This window comes from Ochotona princeps, chromosome 4, assembly GCF_030435755.1.
Source record: "Ochotona princeps isolate mOchPri1 chromosome 4, mOchPri1.hap1, whole genome shotgun sequence".
Taxonomy (NCBI): domain Eukaryota; kingdom Metazoa; phylum Chordata; class Mammalia; order Lagomorpha; family Ochotonidae; genus Ochotona; species Ochotona princeps.
This window is the reverse complement of record NC_080835.1, coordinates 110,732,847-110,749,997: the sequence shown is the minus strand read 5'-3', so window position 1 is coordinate 110,749,997 and position 17,151 is coordinate 110,732,847. Positions and strand designations below refer to the sequence as shown.

General features: G+C 48.9%; 1 protein-coding gene across 1 annotated transcript; it reads right to left on the bottom strand.

The window, feature by feature from the left end:
* Positions 1 to 13,617: 13,617 nt before the first annotated feature.
* Positions 13,618 to 14,999, bottom strand: KCNJ1 (potassium inwardly rectifying channel subfamily J member 1). The gene has a single exon (XM_004593284.2). It carries the CDS (start codon positions 14,982 to 14,984, stop codon positions 13,866 to 13,868), a length of 1,119 nt encoding a protein of 372 aa, XP_004593341.1. The 5' UTR covers positions 14,985 to 14,999; the 3' UTR covers positions 13,618 to 13,865.
* Positions 15,000 to 17,151: the final 2,152 nt, after the last annotated feature.

Below are 17,151 nucleotides of genomic sequence, written 5' to 3'. Positions count from 1 at the left end.
TCAATACCACGTCAATTAATTCCATAATGTTGTAAATTGTTGTTGATGTTATGCTGTGGCTTTTAATTGATCGGGATGATATTCTGCCAGCTCTGCCTTCAGACCAGAGATGGTCTCCCCAAGAAACCATTGAATTTATCTGGTCAATAAGATGCTGGACTCTATGCTTGGTAGATGCTTGCAATGAAATAATCTTGACTGAATTTGAACTGCAATACTGCAACAAGGTGGAGGAATCCACCATGGGGGGAGGACACGGGGAGGGGTGGGGGAATCCCAGAGCCTATGAAACTGTCACATAATGCAATGTCAGTAATAAAAAAAATAAAAGCAATAAAAAAAATTTAAAAACACCAGGATGTCTCTCTCCCAGCCAACAGCTCACACTCTCTCTTGTGCCTGAGCTCAGGGAAGGGCCCTTGTCCCATGGCTCCCCTTTCACAGCGATGCTTCCCAGTAGCTGTCGCTAGAATAGGGGCACCTAATGTGTTTTGCCTTCTTGTCCAGAACTTTGGTTAGGACCGAGGTATTCATAGGAAGTCGCAGCGTGGTTCATCCTGCTAGGGTCCACACTACTGGCTCATTTTGCTGTTGTAGTCCGCGTGGTGTCTCAGCACCACACCCAGGTTTGGAACAAGCGCCCTTGTGTGTGTCTCCCCATGAATGAACGCACGCAGTGCCTGTGGGCTGCAAAGTGCCTTTCCATACAATCTTGTATGTTCATGTGTGTTTGTCATCTCAACTACAGCAATGGCTGGTCTCATTTTCCTTTTACAGACAAAAAGCTGCAGCTCCTCCCACTGGTATATGTGAGGGCCGAGTATGTGCTGGGCAGAACCAGGCTGGACTGCAACAGCCATTGGTTCCAGTGGAAGTTGGGCCTGAAAACGGAACCAACCCAGCAACTGCAACCACCAGCTGATCGGGGCGTGGACTGTGCCGGGCCCTGTACTTGCTAGAGCATACAAGAATCTGGTCTGGGAACACCTCAGACAAAGTTTCTTTGGGGATCCCCCCAATCGAGCTTCCAGACTCAGAACCCTAACAATGAAAACACAGAGGTCAGAACAAGTCTATCAACCACCTGAGATATATTGGCAATGAAAATACTGGGCAAACGGAGACTCTATGATGGACTATGTCAATCAGTGGATTCTCCAATGACCACATCATGCTTGGAATGGTGAGAGTGGCAGCAATTCATAACTGCTGAACTATCAAAACCACTTGAGCAAGACCTTCGGAGCATGCCCCACATCGGGGACCTGGGGTAGGTGGGAGACTGGGTGGGGCTTCTCCCTCAATATCTCCTTTTACATCAGATATATTAAGGAAACAATACAGAACTAATTGTCTTGCCCATCTTCTTGTAGTGCTTGAAACTTTTTTACCCTAATTACATCAAGATTGTCAAAATAAATAAATAAATAAATTTTTTTTTAAAGCTGCATCTCAGAGGAGTTTGGGGACCTGCCAAGTTCATGTGAGAGCTACTGGGAGAGTCGGGCTTGCTCTTGAGCCGCCGCGAGCTGCTGGGGAGAAGCCGTGCTGTCTCCCGTGCTTTATGGATGGTGCTCCGCCACCTCAAGCTGTGATGAGGATGGACTGAGTAGTGAAGCACTTACGACTCTGCTTGCCCGAAATCAACTCTGACCAGCATTGAGAGCCTCAACGCATACCAGCTTTGTCTAAACAGTCTTGTCCTGAGCCTCAGTCGGCTGCCCAGAAGATGGGAATAGTAACACTCCTCCAAGGGTGGGCCATTTGACCTGCTGGTGAAGAGCCTCACATTCCACAACGGACTGCCTGGGTTCAAGTCCCACCGCCGACTCCTGCCTCTAGCTTTCTGCCATCCATGCGGGAGACCCAGATTCAGTTGCTACCCAAGTTTTCGCCCAAATCTAGTCCTAGCCATCATGGGAGCTTGAGGAATGAACCAACGTATGAGATCGTTCTGCGTGTCTCTCTCTGCCCCTCCAATAAAAATGAAACATAAACTTAAAAAATAGTACTGCAGCTTTCCTTTAGTGAAAAGTGTTTAAAAATGTGGAAGCTCATAGACTCACATGGTAACAACTTTCTCTTCAGCTACCCTAATCTCACTTAATCAACTTCTAATTTACATCATAATCCAATATTTTTAAAGTCCTTGACATTTTGCTAGTCCAACAATGATTAGTGGATCCTGATATTTTATATCTGTCTGTTAAATATTGAAAACCATATGCTGGCTGTTAAAGGGCTCACTGGCTATGGCTAAACCCTCTTAACCCAGAGACCCACCACTTTGCAATCAGATTAGGTTCACTATGGGGGATCTGGAAGTGTATGGCGCCACCTGCTGGCCTATGGCACAGCTAAATCAGGAAGTGTGCCTTGCCTGCCTTAGTCACCCTTGGCCGGCTCCCTCCTCTTCCTGTTCAGCTCTGGTTAATTCAATAGTGTTACTCACCTCTGCCCTCCTGGCTGAGGTTCAGGAGGACAGAGGGGAACAAACATGGTTCACGTGGAACAGGCCACCCGTGCTGGGGATCTTGGTTTCTGTAACCTGTAAGATAGCGGTTCATCAGTTTGCCCAGGGTGCCTTTCCTGCTCATTTTTGACAAGTTTGTGCACCTGCTGCTGACGCTGGAGCTTGATGACAACAAAGGCGAGGTGTTTGTCCCAGGCTCAGATCAAAGCTGAGAACAGAATGCATGGCAGGAGTGGGGGCAGACCCTGGCCATGGACAAGGACCCATCATATGGGTAAGGACCCATCATATGGGTAAGGACCCACATTGCCTTACTTTGCCATCATCCCTGCAATCCCCATCTCAGCTTCACGGCGCTCACTTCAACTCCCATTTTTAAAATGATTTATTTTATATGAACTGCAGAGAGAGGTACCTTGTATCCACTGGTTCACGTCCACAATGCCTACGAGAGCCAGGGCCAGGTCTAGCTGAGGCCGAGAGCCTGGACCTCCATGCAGGCCACCCCCATGGCATGGCAGGGGCCCACACCCACTGCCTCCCAGGTGCATTACTAACAGATGGCTGCGTGGGAAGTGGAGCAGCTGAGGATGACATGCAACAAATGATGGCGTAACCCACTGCACCACAAGGGCCACTCCTCAAACTGCCAGGACTGGGAGCTTGCATCAGACACAGTGCAGAGTGTGCTATAGACGGCTCTGAATGATTTCATGCTATTGTTCTTATAGCAGCGTTTCCACATTGCTGTCATCACTGTTCACAACCTGACATACAGATTTAAGAACACTAGCAAACAGGAAAACTAGGGCTTGCCCCAAGTCCATCCATCTTCACGGTCCCCAGGACCCACGGGGCATTCCCTGCCTTCATTGCTCCTCTGTTCTTACCAGCATCCTTTTTGCCCCTGCATTCATCAGGATCTGTTTCTCAAAGACTTTGGCAGGGCCGGCTTGCACCTAACCACAGGCAGTGAGCAGAAATTTCAGGCAGCTGCGAGGAGGAATGTGGTCTCTGCAGTGAGGACCTCACGGGCTCCTCAGGATTGTAGGGGCAAAAGTAGATGCACGTGGCCTCTGCATGCCCCCAGAGAAGCAGTTCAAAGGTAGTGAGCACCTTTCTCAAAGTTCCCCAGACTCACCTGTCTTTCCTTCAGGAACCGTGATTTCAGGTATGAAATTTGGAGTTGTCCCCAGCAAGGCAAGAGGCATGGACAGGAAGGACTGCTGAACTAATCAGAAGCCCAGAGCCCTGGCTCTGACACCTTCTCCCCACTCCATGGCTCTGACACCTTCTCCCCACTCCATGGCTCTGACACCTGTCTCCCCACTCCATGGCTCTGACACCTTCTCCCCACTCCATGGCTCTGACACCTGTCTCCCCACTCCATGGCTCTGACACCTTCTCCCCACTCCATGGCTCTGACACCTTCTCCCCACTCCATGGCTCTGACACCTGTCTCCCCACTCCATGGCTCTGACACCTGTCTCCCCACTCCATGGCTCTGATACCTGTCTCCCCACTCCATGGCTCTGACACCTTCTCCCCACTCCATGGCTCTGACACCTTCTCCCCACTCCATGGCTCTGACACCTTCTCCCCACTCCATGGCTCTGACACCTTCTCCCCACTCCATGGCTCTGACACCTGTCTCCCCACTCCATGGCTCTGATACCTGTCTCCCCACTCCATGGCTCTGACACCTTCTCCCCACTCCATGGCTCTGACACCTTCTCCCCACTCCATGGCTCTGACACCTTCTCCCCACTCCATGGCTCTGACACCTTCTCCCCACTCCATGGCTCTGACACCTTCTCCCCACTCCATGGCTCTGACACCTTCTCCCCACTCCATGGCTCTGACACCTTCTCCCCACTCCATGGCTCTGACACCTGTCTCCCCACTCCATGGCTCTGACACCTGTCTCCCCACTCCATGGCTCTGATACCTGTCTCCCCACTCCATGGCTCTGACACCTTCTCCCCACTCCATGGCTCTGACACCTTCTCCCCACTCCATGGCTCTGACACCTTCTCCCCACTCCATGGCTCTGACACCTTCTCCCCACTCCATGGCTCTGACACCTGTCTCCCCACTCCATGGCTCTGACACCTGTCTCCCCACTCCATGGCTCTGATACCTGTCTCCCCACTCCATGGCTCTGACACCTTCTCCCCACTCCATGGCTCTGACACCTTCTCCCCACTCCATGGCTCTGACACCTGTCTCCCCACTCCATGGCTCTGACACCTTCTCCCCACTCCATGGCTCTGACACCTTCTCCCCACTCCATGGCTCTGACACCTTCTCCCCACTCCATGGCTCTGACACCTTCTCCCCACTCCATGGCTCTGACACCTTCTCCCCACTCCATGGCTCTGACACCTTCTCCCCACTCCATGGCTCTGACACCTGTCTCCCCACTCCATGGCTCTGACACCTTCTCCCCACTCCATGGCTCTGACACCTTCTCCCCACTCCATGGCTCTGACACCTTCTCCCCACTCCATGGCTCTGACACCTTCTCCCCACTCCATGGCTCTGACACCTTCTCCCCACTCCATGGCTCTGACACCTTCTCCCCACTCCATGGCTCTGACACCTGTCTCCCCACTCCATGGCTCTGACACCTTCTCCCCACTCCATGGCTCTGACACCTTCTCCCCACTCCATGGCTCTGACACCTTCTCCCCACTCCATGGCTCTGACACCTTCTCCCCACTCCATGGCTCTGACACCTGTCTCCCCACTCCATGGCTCTGACACCTGTCTCCCCACTCCATGGCTCTGATACCTGTCTCCCCACTCCATGGCTCTGACACCTGTCTCCCCACTCCATGGCTCTGACACCTTCTCCCCACTCCATGGCTCTGACACCTGTCTCCCCACTCCATGGCTCTGACACCTGTCTCCCCACTCCATGGCTCTGACACCTTCTCCCCACTCCATGGCTCTGACACCTTCTCCCCACTCCATGGCTCTGACACCTTCTCCCCACTCCATGGCTCTGACACCTTCTCCCCACTCCATGGCTCTGACACCTTCTCCCCACTCCATGGCTCTGACACCTTCTCCCCACTCCATGGCTCTGACACCTTCTCCCCACTCCATGGCTCTGACACCTGTCTCCCCACTCCATGGCTCTGACACCTGTCTCCCCACTCCATGGCTCTGACACCTTCTCCCCACTCCATGGCTCTGACACCTTCTCCCACTCCATGGCTCTGACACCTTCTCCCCACTCCATGGCTCTGACACCTTCTCCCCACTCCATGGCTCTGACACCTTCTCCCCACTCCATGGCTCTGACACCTTCTCCCCACTCCATGGCTCTGACACCTGTCTCCCCACTCCATGGCTCTGACACCTTCTCCCCACTCCATGGCTCTGACACCTTCTCCCCACTCCATGGCTCTGACACCTTCTCCCCACTCCATGGCTCTGACACCTTCTCCCCACTCCATGGCTCTGACACCTTCTCCCCACTCCATGGCTCTGACACCTGTCTCCCCACTCCATGGCTCTGACACCTGTCTCCCCACTCCATGGCTCTGATACCTGTCTCCCCACTCCATGGCTCTGACACCTTCTCCCCACTCCATGGCTCTGACACCTTCTCCCCACTCCATGGCTCTGACACCTTCTCCCCACTCCATGGCTCTGACACCTTCTCCCCACTCCATGGCTCTGACACCTGTCTCCCCACTCCATGGCTCTGACACCTGTCTCCCCACTCCATGGCTCTGACACCTTCTCCCCACTCCATGGCTCTGACACCTTCTCCCCACTCCATGGCTCTGACACCTTCTCCCCACTCCATGGCTCTGACACCTTCTCCCCACTCCATGGCTCTGACACCTTCTCCCCACTCCATGGCTCTGACACCTTCTCCCCACTCCATGGCTCTGACACCTTCTCCCCACTCCATGGCTCTGACACCTTCTCCCCACTCCATGGCTCTGACACCTGTCTCCCCACTCCATGGCTCTGACACCTTCTCCCCACTCCATGGCTCTGACACCTGTCTCCCCACTCCATGGCTCTGACACCTGTCTCCCCACTCCATGGCTCTGACACCTTCTCCCCACTCCATGGCTGCTAGAGCTGGGCTAGTCAACTGATCTTGGTTTCTTCTTCTTCTTCTTCTTCTTCTTCTTCTTCTTCTTCCTCCTCCTCCTCCTCCTCCTCCTCCTCTTCTTCTTCTTCTTCTTCTTCTAAATCTTTATTTGAGAGAGTCACAGAAAGGGAGAGAGAGTGCTCTTCCATCTGCTGATTCACTGCCCAGATGGCTACAACAGCCGGAGTCTCCTCTGGCTCTCTGGAGTGGGTGGCTGCGGGCCATCTTCCATTGCTCTCCCAGGCACACTAGCAGGGAGCTGGATGGGAGGTGGAGCAACAAGCACTCGAATCGGCGCCTATCTGGGATGCCAGCACTGCAGGCAGAGCCTTACCAGCTACACCACAGCACTGGACCCTCAGTTTCCCCTTCTGCTCTATAGGAATGGCCACATTTTTGCCTGCTTCCTGGAAAAGCCAGTTTCTGCCCCCAATCTCGTCTCCAATCCATCACACACACGAAAACCAAGAAGTGTACTCCTAAAGTGTTTGTCTAGTCCTTTCAAAGGCTGCAATGGCTAACTGAAGCAGCCAGGACTCCAACTCAGCTGTAACCCTAACCTAACCACCAAATGTCCAACTCCTTGGGCCATGGGCTTCCAGTCCCCTCCAACAGACCCATGCTGAGGCCATATGACCCTGCACATCTTTGTCCCAGAACCCCAGCAGACTTGCCCACTTTACTGCTTTGTTAGCCTGGAGCCCAGACTCGCCCAGCCACCCGCTTCGCTTCTTCTCCGTCCTGTTTCAGAGCTTCTCGTTAATTTCAGGTTGGCAGCCATGTCCAAGAAACCTCTTCCTACCTGTGTCTCACTTGGCATGTTTAAGCTTTAACTTTTAAATATAAGATATTTTTACCTGACATAGAGTGATTAGACATAGTGATGGCATACAGGGTGACATGTCAGTACCTGTGCAGAATGTATAAAGATCAGATTAGGGCAACTGATACATTTATCACCTCAATCATACAGTTAGATCCATCTTTTTGTGTTGAGAGTTTTCAAAATCTTGTATGCATGCTTTCTTGACATATTTGTCCTATTTTCTCTTGCTACCTTGGCACTTTTTGTATATCATTTGTGGCATTTGCATCTGACACTAACTTAATATTTTATTCTTTGTGAATTTTTATTTTTTAAATTAATATTTTAGATGCATCTGTACATGAAGTCTTGCACATATGGGCTCCATAACTCCATAGTGTTGTGTGCATGAGCCATAAGCAGGTGTTTGCACTGAATTCTCTGGGAACCAACACCACCTCTCCCCTGTCACAGCCCTGCTTGAGGAAATCTGTTCTAAGTTTTCCAAGCAGCAAAAATTCTGGTGAGATTTGATCCTTAAAGAGCTGCCAACTCTGGACGGATGATGCCACCTTGCGGGGGACCCTAGCCCTCTTGGCCTAGTGAATCCTGCATGAGAAGACAGCGTGGGCCCTGCAGCATTATGGAGGAATTCAAAACAGGCAGAGCTACAATCTCCCAGGCCCCAGAGAGCTGGAGCAGAGTCCAGCAACATCCGCACATGTAGCCATGAGGGACAACAAGGCGCGGGTCCCTCAGGTGGCGGCACTGTTAGCCATCATCCCAGCATCGTGGTGTGCAGGACGTACTGTTGGCAGGGAGGACGTCTCATAGCACGTTGCTTCTAGGATTCCAGCCATTCTGTAGAACAGGCATTGCTTATGACTACAAGAACCAGCAGCAGGAGCACCTGATGGGCATGACTGCCTCTCCAGAAGCAGAGGGCACAGAGAGGGAAGTGAGGTTTCTCTGATTCTGTGATTTTTGAAATCATATAAATTAATCGAATGATCAATAAGAGACATTTTTAAAAAGACACTGAGCAAGATCTAACTAGTAAAAATAAGCAGAGACAGATGAGAACTATGTCCACTGGGTGTATAGCCATACAGAGCAAAGAAGCACATCAAGTGACTTCAGAATAGCATGCAGGGTCTGGCACAGTGGCCTATCAGCTAAGGTCCTTGCCTTGAATGTGCCGGGATCCCATACGGGCTCCAGTTCTAATCCCAGCAGTTCCACTTGCCATTCAGCTCCCTGCTTGTGGCCTGGGAAGGCAGTCAAGAATGGCCCAAGTCCTTGGAATCCTGCACCTGCATGGGAGACCTGGAGGAGGCTCTGGATTCCTGGCTTCAGATCAGCCCAGCTCCAGTCACTGCAGCCAATTGGGGAGTGGATTAACAGATGGAATATCTTTCTCTCTGTACATCTGCCTTTCAAAAAAAAAAAATCTTAAAACAAAAACAAAAACCAGCATGGAGCTAGAGCCAGCACTGTGGTGCTACAGGTAAAGCTGCCAGCGGAGACAGCAGCGTCCCATGTAGGTATTGGTTCTAGTCCTAACTACTCCACTTCCAGATCAATTCCATGCTGATGTACCCAGGAAAACAGCAGAAGATGGCCCAGGTATTTGGGCCTCTGCCACTCATGTGGGACACCCCAGTGGGAGTTTCTGACTTTGGGCTTCAGCCTGGCATAGCCTGTCATTGCAGCCACTTGGAGAGTGAGCCAGAAGATGGGAGATTCTCTCTCTCTCATTTTCTCTCTCTCGTTCTCTCTCTTTCTGCTTCCCCATTTCTCTGTAACTCAAACAAATCTTCCTTTAAAAAATTGTTTTAAAGGTGGTTCAATTAAATTTCCAGTAGAATAAGGTAAAGCAATGTTTTCTTTCCATGCCAATCGATTTTAACACTGCAGCCAATAGTCTTTCTGGGGCCAGCATTTGACGCAGTGATTGGCAAGGCTACTTGGAACATTCTCGGTCCTTACTGGAGTCCCAGATCTCCTGCAGGTTCCAGGTTCCTGCTAATGCACATCCCGGGGGACAGCAGAGGATGGCCCACATGGTTGAGTCCCTGCAGCACACACAGGAAGCCTGGATGGAGTTCCAGGCTCCTGGCTCTTGCCTGGTCCAGCCCTGGCTATTGGGGGTATCTGAGGAGAAAAACAGCAGGTGGAATATCTCTGCCCCTCTCTGCTTTTCAAATTTAAAAAAAAAAAAAGATGAAAAGGAATATATAAAGCAAAAACAAGCAGTCTTACCATGAGTGGTAAGGTCAGTATCGTATTTTGGAAGCTGTCTTAAGCACATCACATAAGGAAAAGAAAAGTTTTTCTCTGTAACCAACAATTGAGCGGTTCAGCTCTCTCCGCGAGGCTGTCTGAAGCCTTCTGCATCCGTTACTGCGCACAGCTCCCTTTGCACAGCCCCAGCTGGCTCGTGCTTCACCCCTAACTTCTGCTGAGTCCAAATGAAGTCCAAAGCACCAGGATTCTCCTCTGGTTTTTCCAATTCCTAGCCCATGCTGGCACAGATGGGCCTCTGGGAGAGGATGCTTGTCCTCGTGGGCCCCCATGCTGCACCCCAGCCCCCAAGCAGGGCTCTGCTTTCCTCTGCCCGGCAGCAGCAGCTGCACAGGACCTGTCCTGCGGGTCTGTGCCCCGCCCCCCCAGCTGCCGGACAACAACCCTTTGCTTGGTAGAAAAATCTATGCCTATGGCTGCTCATGTGATCCTCCCCTTGACTCGACCTTGAAGTTCTACTTGGCAATCAGGAAACTGAGGCGCTACAAAATTAAAGTCACGTTTCACAGTCCTGCCATTTACTGAGCCCGTGACCCTGGACCAGCCCTTCCCTCAGTTGCCTCAACTACAGAGGAAGTGTGACACCAATGCTAACGTCAGAGGGTTGTTGAGAAAGTTCAGTGAGACGCAATGTCTGAAGGGCCTGCAACAGAACCTGAGACACAGCAGAAATTTGGTCAATGGTCCCTTTGCCAAGTCTCTTCTTCCCCAGCCTGAGTCTTGGGGTTTCCCAGTTGCCTGGTCCATACTTGTGTCTTCTAGAACACCAGTGCCCTCAAGGACATGCTGCATGGAGGGGGACCCACCAGCCTCCACCCACCCCCAACCCCCAGCAGCGGCCCAATCTCCCTCCCAGCAGGGCTCAGCTCCAAGGAGTCCAGCTGGGTGCATCTGGTTGGGGAGATTAAATTATTTTTGAATTCCTAACTGAATGTTCTTTTAATGGAAACTTTAATGACAGGCATTGAAATAGATTTCCTCTGCACCCCCTCCTCCTGTGGCGCCCCCCACAGCTCTGCTGCCTCACACAGTTCCCGATAACCTTTATTCCCTACCCCTGGACTTTTATCTCCCCAGTGACAAACAGCCCTTGCTGGACAGAAAGAGGAAATTCCAGTCATTGTTCTCAAACTTCTGGCTTCCAAAATAAAGTGCTCTATCTCCCTTGTCGTGCTTTGATTGACACACACTTCCTGTAATGGCAGACAACAACGGCCCAGGACTGGGGCGGGCCCTCATTTGCATTCTTGCCACCAGAGGTTTCTCTAACCTGTGTTCTGGATAGGGCAGGTTAAGACCCATTGAGGTCCCAGCTCCCGTTTGATGACACATATTCAGGGAAGACACCTCTGCCATGGTCTCTGTAATGCCGCTGCAAAGTCCAGGGAAGACCCTGGGTGCACACAGCCCCTCTCATCACCACGCTCCTCAGAGCTGGCCACTTACAGAGGCTCTCTTCCTTCTGCCCCTCATTTCTTGAGCAAGCAATAATGTAGAGGCATTGAGGCCTTTCTGTACATGACAGTCTCCCAGAGCTTAATTAGACTATTGGAACATGAGTCAACTTAAGTCTGGGATGAATAAAACAAGTCAAAAATCTCTTTAGCAACAGAAATAAATTGGGAAGTACAAAGGGAATCAGGACCAGGAAAAATGCTGACTGTAAGAATCCATCACCAAATGCCCTTTTTTGGAAGGGTAAAAGAGATATGTGATGGCTTTTATAATATACGAGGCAGTCATTACAGTGGTGTGGCCCACCTTTAGCCATCCCAGGGCCCCTTTGGTCAGATGCCACTGGGAGAATGTCCCTGCCTTGAGATGATAAGTCTGCTTTGGGTGCCAGCCTTAACCAAAGGCAAGCTGGCTTTCTGGAACTACCTGCTTCTGATCCATCTATTTTAGTTCTGTCACACCTTCCTCACCAAAGGCTCCATGTTCTTGGGGTGCTTTTGAGATCCAGGCACCTTTTAGAAATATCCAATTACCTGCCCCAAGCCCCAAATCCTGAGAGCTTTACTGGATAAACATTAATGCCTACTAGTGGGACTTCGCTTTAAAAGGGAGACTCTAACTGCACAGTGCCTAGATCCTAACAAAAACATGTTTGGAATCAGGACAAACTTCTCTAAGGAACTCAGAAATAAATACCAATCAGAAGGATTTCAGTTACTCGGCTCTCTTAGCAATCAAGGGAATGGATGGCTTATGAATGTTCCACTTCCAGCAAGCCCCAAGCATGCTGCCAACCAACAGAACAGACCAAAAGGAGTGTGTACTGACATGAATGACTTGAATCAATATATCTCTCTCCCCGCAGTTCATAAAGAGCTACAAAGCCATTAGACCTCAGGACCAAGGGCCAGCCGAGGATTTCAGCTTCCGTGGCTTTGTGATACCCGATTCCATTTAACTTTATCAGCAAGTTAAGTTGTGATGCCAGAGCCCGTACAGAGCAATCGTCTGTGTGGGCTGGTTGGGCCAACTGTTCAAGCTGCTACCAAAGTGTGTAACCCTAAACGCAGGAGCCTTTTCACTGGTCTTGGTCAGAAGTGCCACAGTGTATATGCATTTATGCCAGCTCCACTCCCAAGTGCAGAAAAACAAACCCAGGCACACAGACAACTGCCAGCAGTTGCCACTGGATATGCCCAGGCTCACCCTGGAGAGATTTAATGGAGGTGTACAGGAAAGGGTGGGTCTGCAGCTGAGGTCATTTCCTCCTGAGCAGTCAAAACAACAACTGTTTCCTATCTACCCCCCTCTCACCTGTCCGTCCCCATCCGGGGGACATCTCACCTCTAGCAAGAGAATTTTTCCCAGTTGGCTATTACTGTTGACGGACACTTTGGAAAATGGCATGCACAGCTTCAGAAATTTAATTTTAATCAATAGAAACATTTGATTCTCAAGCATCCTGGAGTACCTGTTTTTGTTTGTTTCCCAAGGTACATTCAAAATAATGCAGGCAGGGAACTGAACAAGACATTCACAGCAAAATCTTCCCAAAGGGCAATCTTTTCATTAACGTGATGCCTTCCAGGAAGATGTGGCATGGGTTGTCCAAGAAAAGACACAGAGGTGTCCTCAGTGTGAAGCCACATCCCAATCTTCTCCTTCCCACTTCTCCTTTGAATCACTTTGTGGACAAACACCAGGCGGAGAACACACAGGACTTCTCTCCGAAGTAGCAGCAGCGTACCCTCTTCCAGCCTCACATTGCACCTTTGGAGTTCTCATTGATGACTTGGAAGAGCAAGAAATGCTGTTGTAACGGATGTGCAGCACTTCAGCCTTCCGGTACAGAATGAAGACGTGTCCTCTACACTCTCAGCTCAATCCTTCCTGGCTTAGAGGAGAGTATTCATCAACATTTTAGAATGCAGATGTAGGCTCCATCTAAGTGTTCCACTTGAGATCATTTGGACCCAAACTCAGCAGAGGCCGCAGCACCTGGATATCGTAGAACAGCTGCTGTTCTGGTGCCTTCCTCTCTATCTCGCAGATGGAGGGTGCAGAGTCCCCGGCCTGCTCCTTGCCAGGTACTTCTTGAAACATACATGTTACAGTCTAAGACAAAGCCTGCAGATACCAAGGCTTCAAAAGGTTCAAGACTCTCAAGTCCTGCTTCAAGTGGCGGTCTTTTCTGGTGACCAGTCAGTTAGTTCATCACTTCCAATGCAGGGTACCATTTTCCCATTGTTAGAAGTCACTGCTGAAATGCTGTCTTTCTCATCAGTAGACTCCAAGGAAGAATGCAGTATTCCCCTGATCCTATGCAAAGCACAGAACTCAGCAAGTTTCTTCATAGAAAATTCAAGGAATATCTTACCTGACCTGCTCATGAAACCTGGTTTTTTATTTGTTTTTTTGTTTGTTTGTTTTTGTTTTCCATTCCCAGAAATACTTCCCGATTCCATGGTCAAGATCCAAGCGAGTGCATATGGTTTCTGTAAGCCAGTTTCTTACAAATGCATTGCATGTTCCAATCTAGTAGCTTTGAGAACCGCCAGTCTTTCAGGATCACATTTACCAGGGGTCATAGTGCTGATAGATTTTGAAGACTTTTATCCTACTTTCTTACTCCTAAATTGTTGATTGGTTTGTAATACTTCTGGCACTAGTTACACTAAAGAATCAGTGTTGCTCGAATTGAAAAGCTCCTGCTACATTTGAGTGTCATTGGTTTCATTGACTTCTGACAAGGTAAAGCTGGGGTTGTCGTAGCCTGTCTTGATCCTGCCTCTCCCGTCTTTCTCATTGTAAAGACACATGGCACAGTGAGGGGTCTCCACTTCCACAGTCTTGCTAAAGTTATGAAAATCCACTCGGTATTTCCCTTCCTTGGTCTTGGACACTATGGGAGCAAAGCGGTACCCCCAAAGCACCTCCTCTGGGACATAAGATGTCCGCACTTGACAGGTGGCGCTGGTTGATTCCACTGTGCCGTCTAAAAACACCACTAATTCAAAGTCCTGCTGGGGGAGTGTTTCTGCTGCCATGTGGAAGAAGGGACTATTGTGATCAATGATGTGATAAACTGTCAGTGGGGAGATGAAGAATAAATTTTCATTGCCAGCATCGACCAGAAAGTTAATATTGGTCTGATCCAAAATGATGGTCTCCCCTTCAGGGGTCACTGTGGTTGTCAGAAGTTTCCCATAGATGTGGCTGCTAATAAGAAGGCTCTTCCTTAGATTAGCCACTCGGATCAGGAGGCAAAGCTTCCCACCGCGCTTGCTGATTACTGCGTTCTTGCTGAAGGTAATGGTCTTGGCACGTTTCTTAGGCCTGGAGATCTTGGCTAAGATGGCACCACACATGAAGGAGTTGATGATAACCCCAAGTATAGACTGGAAGATCAGCAGAAAAATGGCAGTGGCACATTGTTCTGTCACACACCTGAATCCATACCCAATGGTCACTTGCGTTTCCAGAGAAAACAGAAATGCTGCAGTCATGCCATTGATGTTTTCCACACAGGGGGTGTGGTTGGCAGGAGGGTGAAACTCCGGGAGGTCCTTGTGTACAAAGGCGACCACGTACCACAGAAGACCAAAGAGGAACCAGCTCCCCAAGAAGGCCGTGATGAAAACGGTCATTTTATATCGCCATTTGAGGTCAAGCACAGTTGTCCAGATGTCCACAATGAATATGAGCCGTGACTGTGCCTCCACATTGCCAAACTCTATGTTGCACCTTCCATCCTTGGAGACCAGCCTTGCCCTTTGCCGAGAACGCCGGAAGAGGTGCATGACAAACCATTTCCGAAAATGTTTAAACATCCTTTCTGTCAACACCCTGGTCTGAAAACACATAAAAAAGGGGAAAGATTATGTTTATAGCAGTGGTCAACTAGGTGACTCACGTAAAAGCCTGGCTCCATATAAAAAGATCATTCAATGCTATCTGGGTTACTGATCATTTGGGCAAACAGACACATTTATTCTGGAGACCACATGCTATTTCCAATAGAAACCTTCCATTGAAAGACCATATTACTTAGATATAAAGAGGCAAAATAGTCACAGAGTGATGGAAATGGAGGAAACTAAGACATCTTATATTCAGTGTTTTCCTGACTTCAGTCAGCTAACACACATCCTTAAAATACTTGTGTAACTAATTATGAGCTCCATTTTCATTTGTCTGATAGGATTCTTCAAACCAAATCCATTTCTTCTTTAATAAACTTAGACTACCACTAAGGCAATCATTTTTTGTGAAATCACAACCTTAAAGTACTACTTGCATCTTAATAATATAGAAAAATAAAGAATGGGAAAGGAATCATGCTTCAGGATACTTACTAAATCATCCTGTATACTGCTCTTGTGTTCACAGATCACAGATAACTTGATCTGACTCAGTATCCTTATTTATCAAATGAGGGAATTGAGACTTCGAAATTTTAAGTGAGTTATCCAAAGTCATACACCTACCAATTGGTAGATAACAGTAAAAACCCAAAGCTTCCTCTATCCTGTGCAAAGCAACTTTTATCACGTTATGACTCAGCTATTAAGTTTTCTATTTCTAGGGGCCAGTACAATGGCTCAACTGGCTAATCCTAAATCTGCAAACACCGGCGTCCCATATGGGCACTGCTTTGAGTCCCAGTTACTCCACTTCCCATCCAGCTCTCTGCTTATGGCTTGGGAAAGCAGTGGAGGATGATCCAAAGTCTTAGGACCCTGCACCCACATGAGAGACCTGAAAGAGGCTCTTGGTTTCTGGTTTCAGATCAGCTCAGCTCCAGCCATTGCATCCATTTGGGGAGTGAGCCATCAGTCAAAGAGCTTTCTTTCTGTGTCTCTCCTCCTCTCTGCAAATCACTCTAATGATAAAAATAAAGTCAAGTTCCCCTATATATTTGAAGATTAGTACAGCATGTGGTAGATTTCTTTTTACTCTTAATACTTCATACTACTTAAAACAAAGCTCACATCCTACCAGATCATCTCCAAGACTTTTTCAGTGAATCCACAAGCTGATTCCTACTCCTTCTTCGTGGCTTGCAAAGAATCCCAGCAAGAACATCGGGACCTCCGCCAGTGTCTAGCACTTCTGTCCCTTCTCCTGAAGTAAACAACTGGTAAACACTGATTGCCATTCTACGTGGGGAGAATCATGCTTTATTCAGTCCTCTTTCACAGCTGATAACATTGGCTATGGGTGCTTATTATTTACTCAATCAGCACAATACTTCAGTAAGTGACTCAAGATCTTCAGTACTATCCACTCAATGGTTTCCTGTTGATGATATTATTGTAGCTTCCATTTTACACCAAAATAATGAAGGGACTTTCCCCAAAAGAAGCCAACAAAAGTGAAACGTGGGAGTCACAAACACTCAACTACACCAAAGAAAATCAAGGTGTGCCCACCATGGTCAGCAAAGCCTTTGTGGTATTTTTCATTAAATGCAAACCCATCTTTTAAAATAGATTTCAAAATCCCCCTTCAAGAATGTGTTTATTCATAAAAACTAGGAAGCGAAACCAACTTAGTTTAAACAAAAGTGATATTCCACAGAGTCTTGTTCATAGCCTCAACCCATGTGAAAACACAAAAAGCCAACACCAAGTAGAAGTGAAAAGAAAACCACAGCTGTGCTGACTTGAAATGTTGAGGACAAGATCTAAAGATATTTTCAAAAAGAAAGTACCAGCAAGACAAAACAAAACAACAATGCACACTCCCAGAAGGCCTGACCCTCACCCCACCCAGCCCTCCTTGGCCTCCATTTCCCAATGAGGATGAGGGGATGATCTCATGGAAGTCCTGCAGAGGAGAGAGTGGGCCTCTTCTCTCCAGTCTCTCCCCCTTGCTTGCTTATCCACCCTCTCACCTGGCCTGCACCTGCCAACATTTCCTTGGATCATGGATGCCCATATTGTAATCAGAACTCTTCACAGGGTGGATTTCACCATAAATAATAAATTTTAAATT

What these genes read in the sequence shown, in the direction of transcription:
- KCNJ1 (XM_004593284.2), bottom strand. Translation starts at nt 14,984, where the DNA reads ATGTTTAAACATTTTCGGAAATGGTTTGTCATGCACCTCTTCCGGCGT.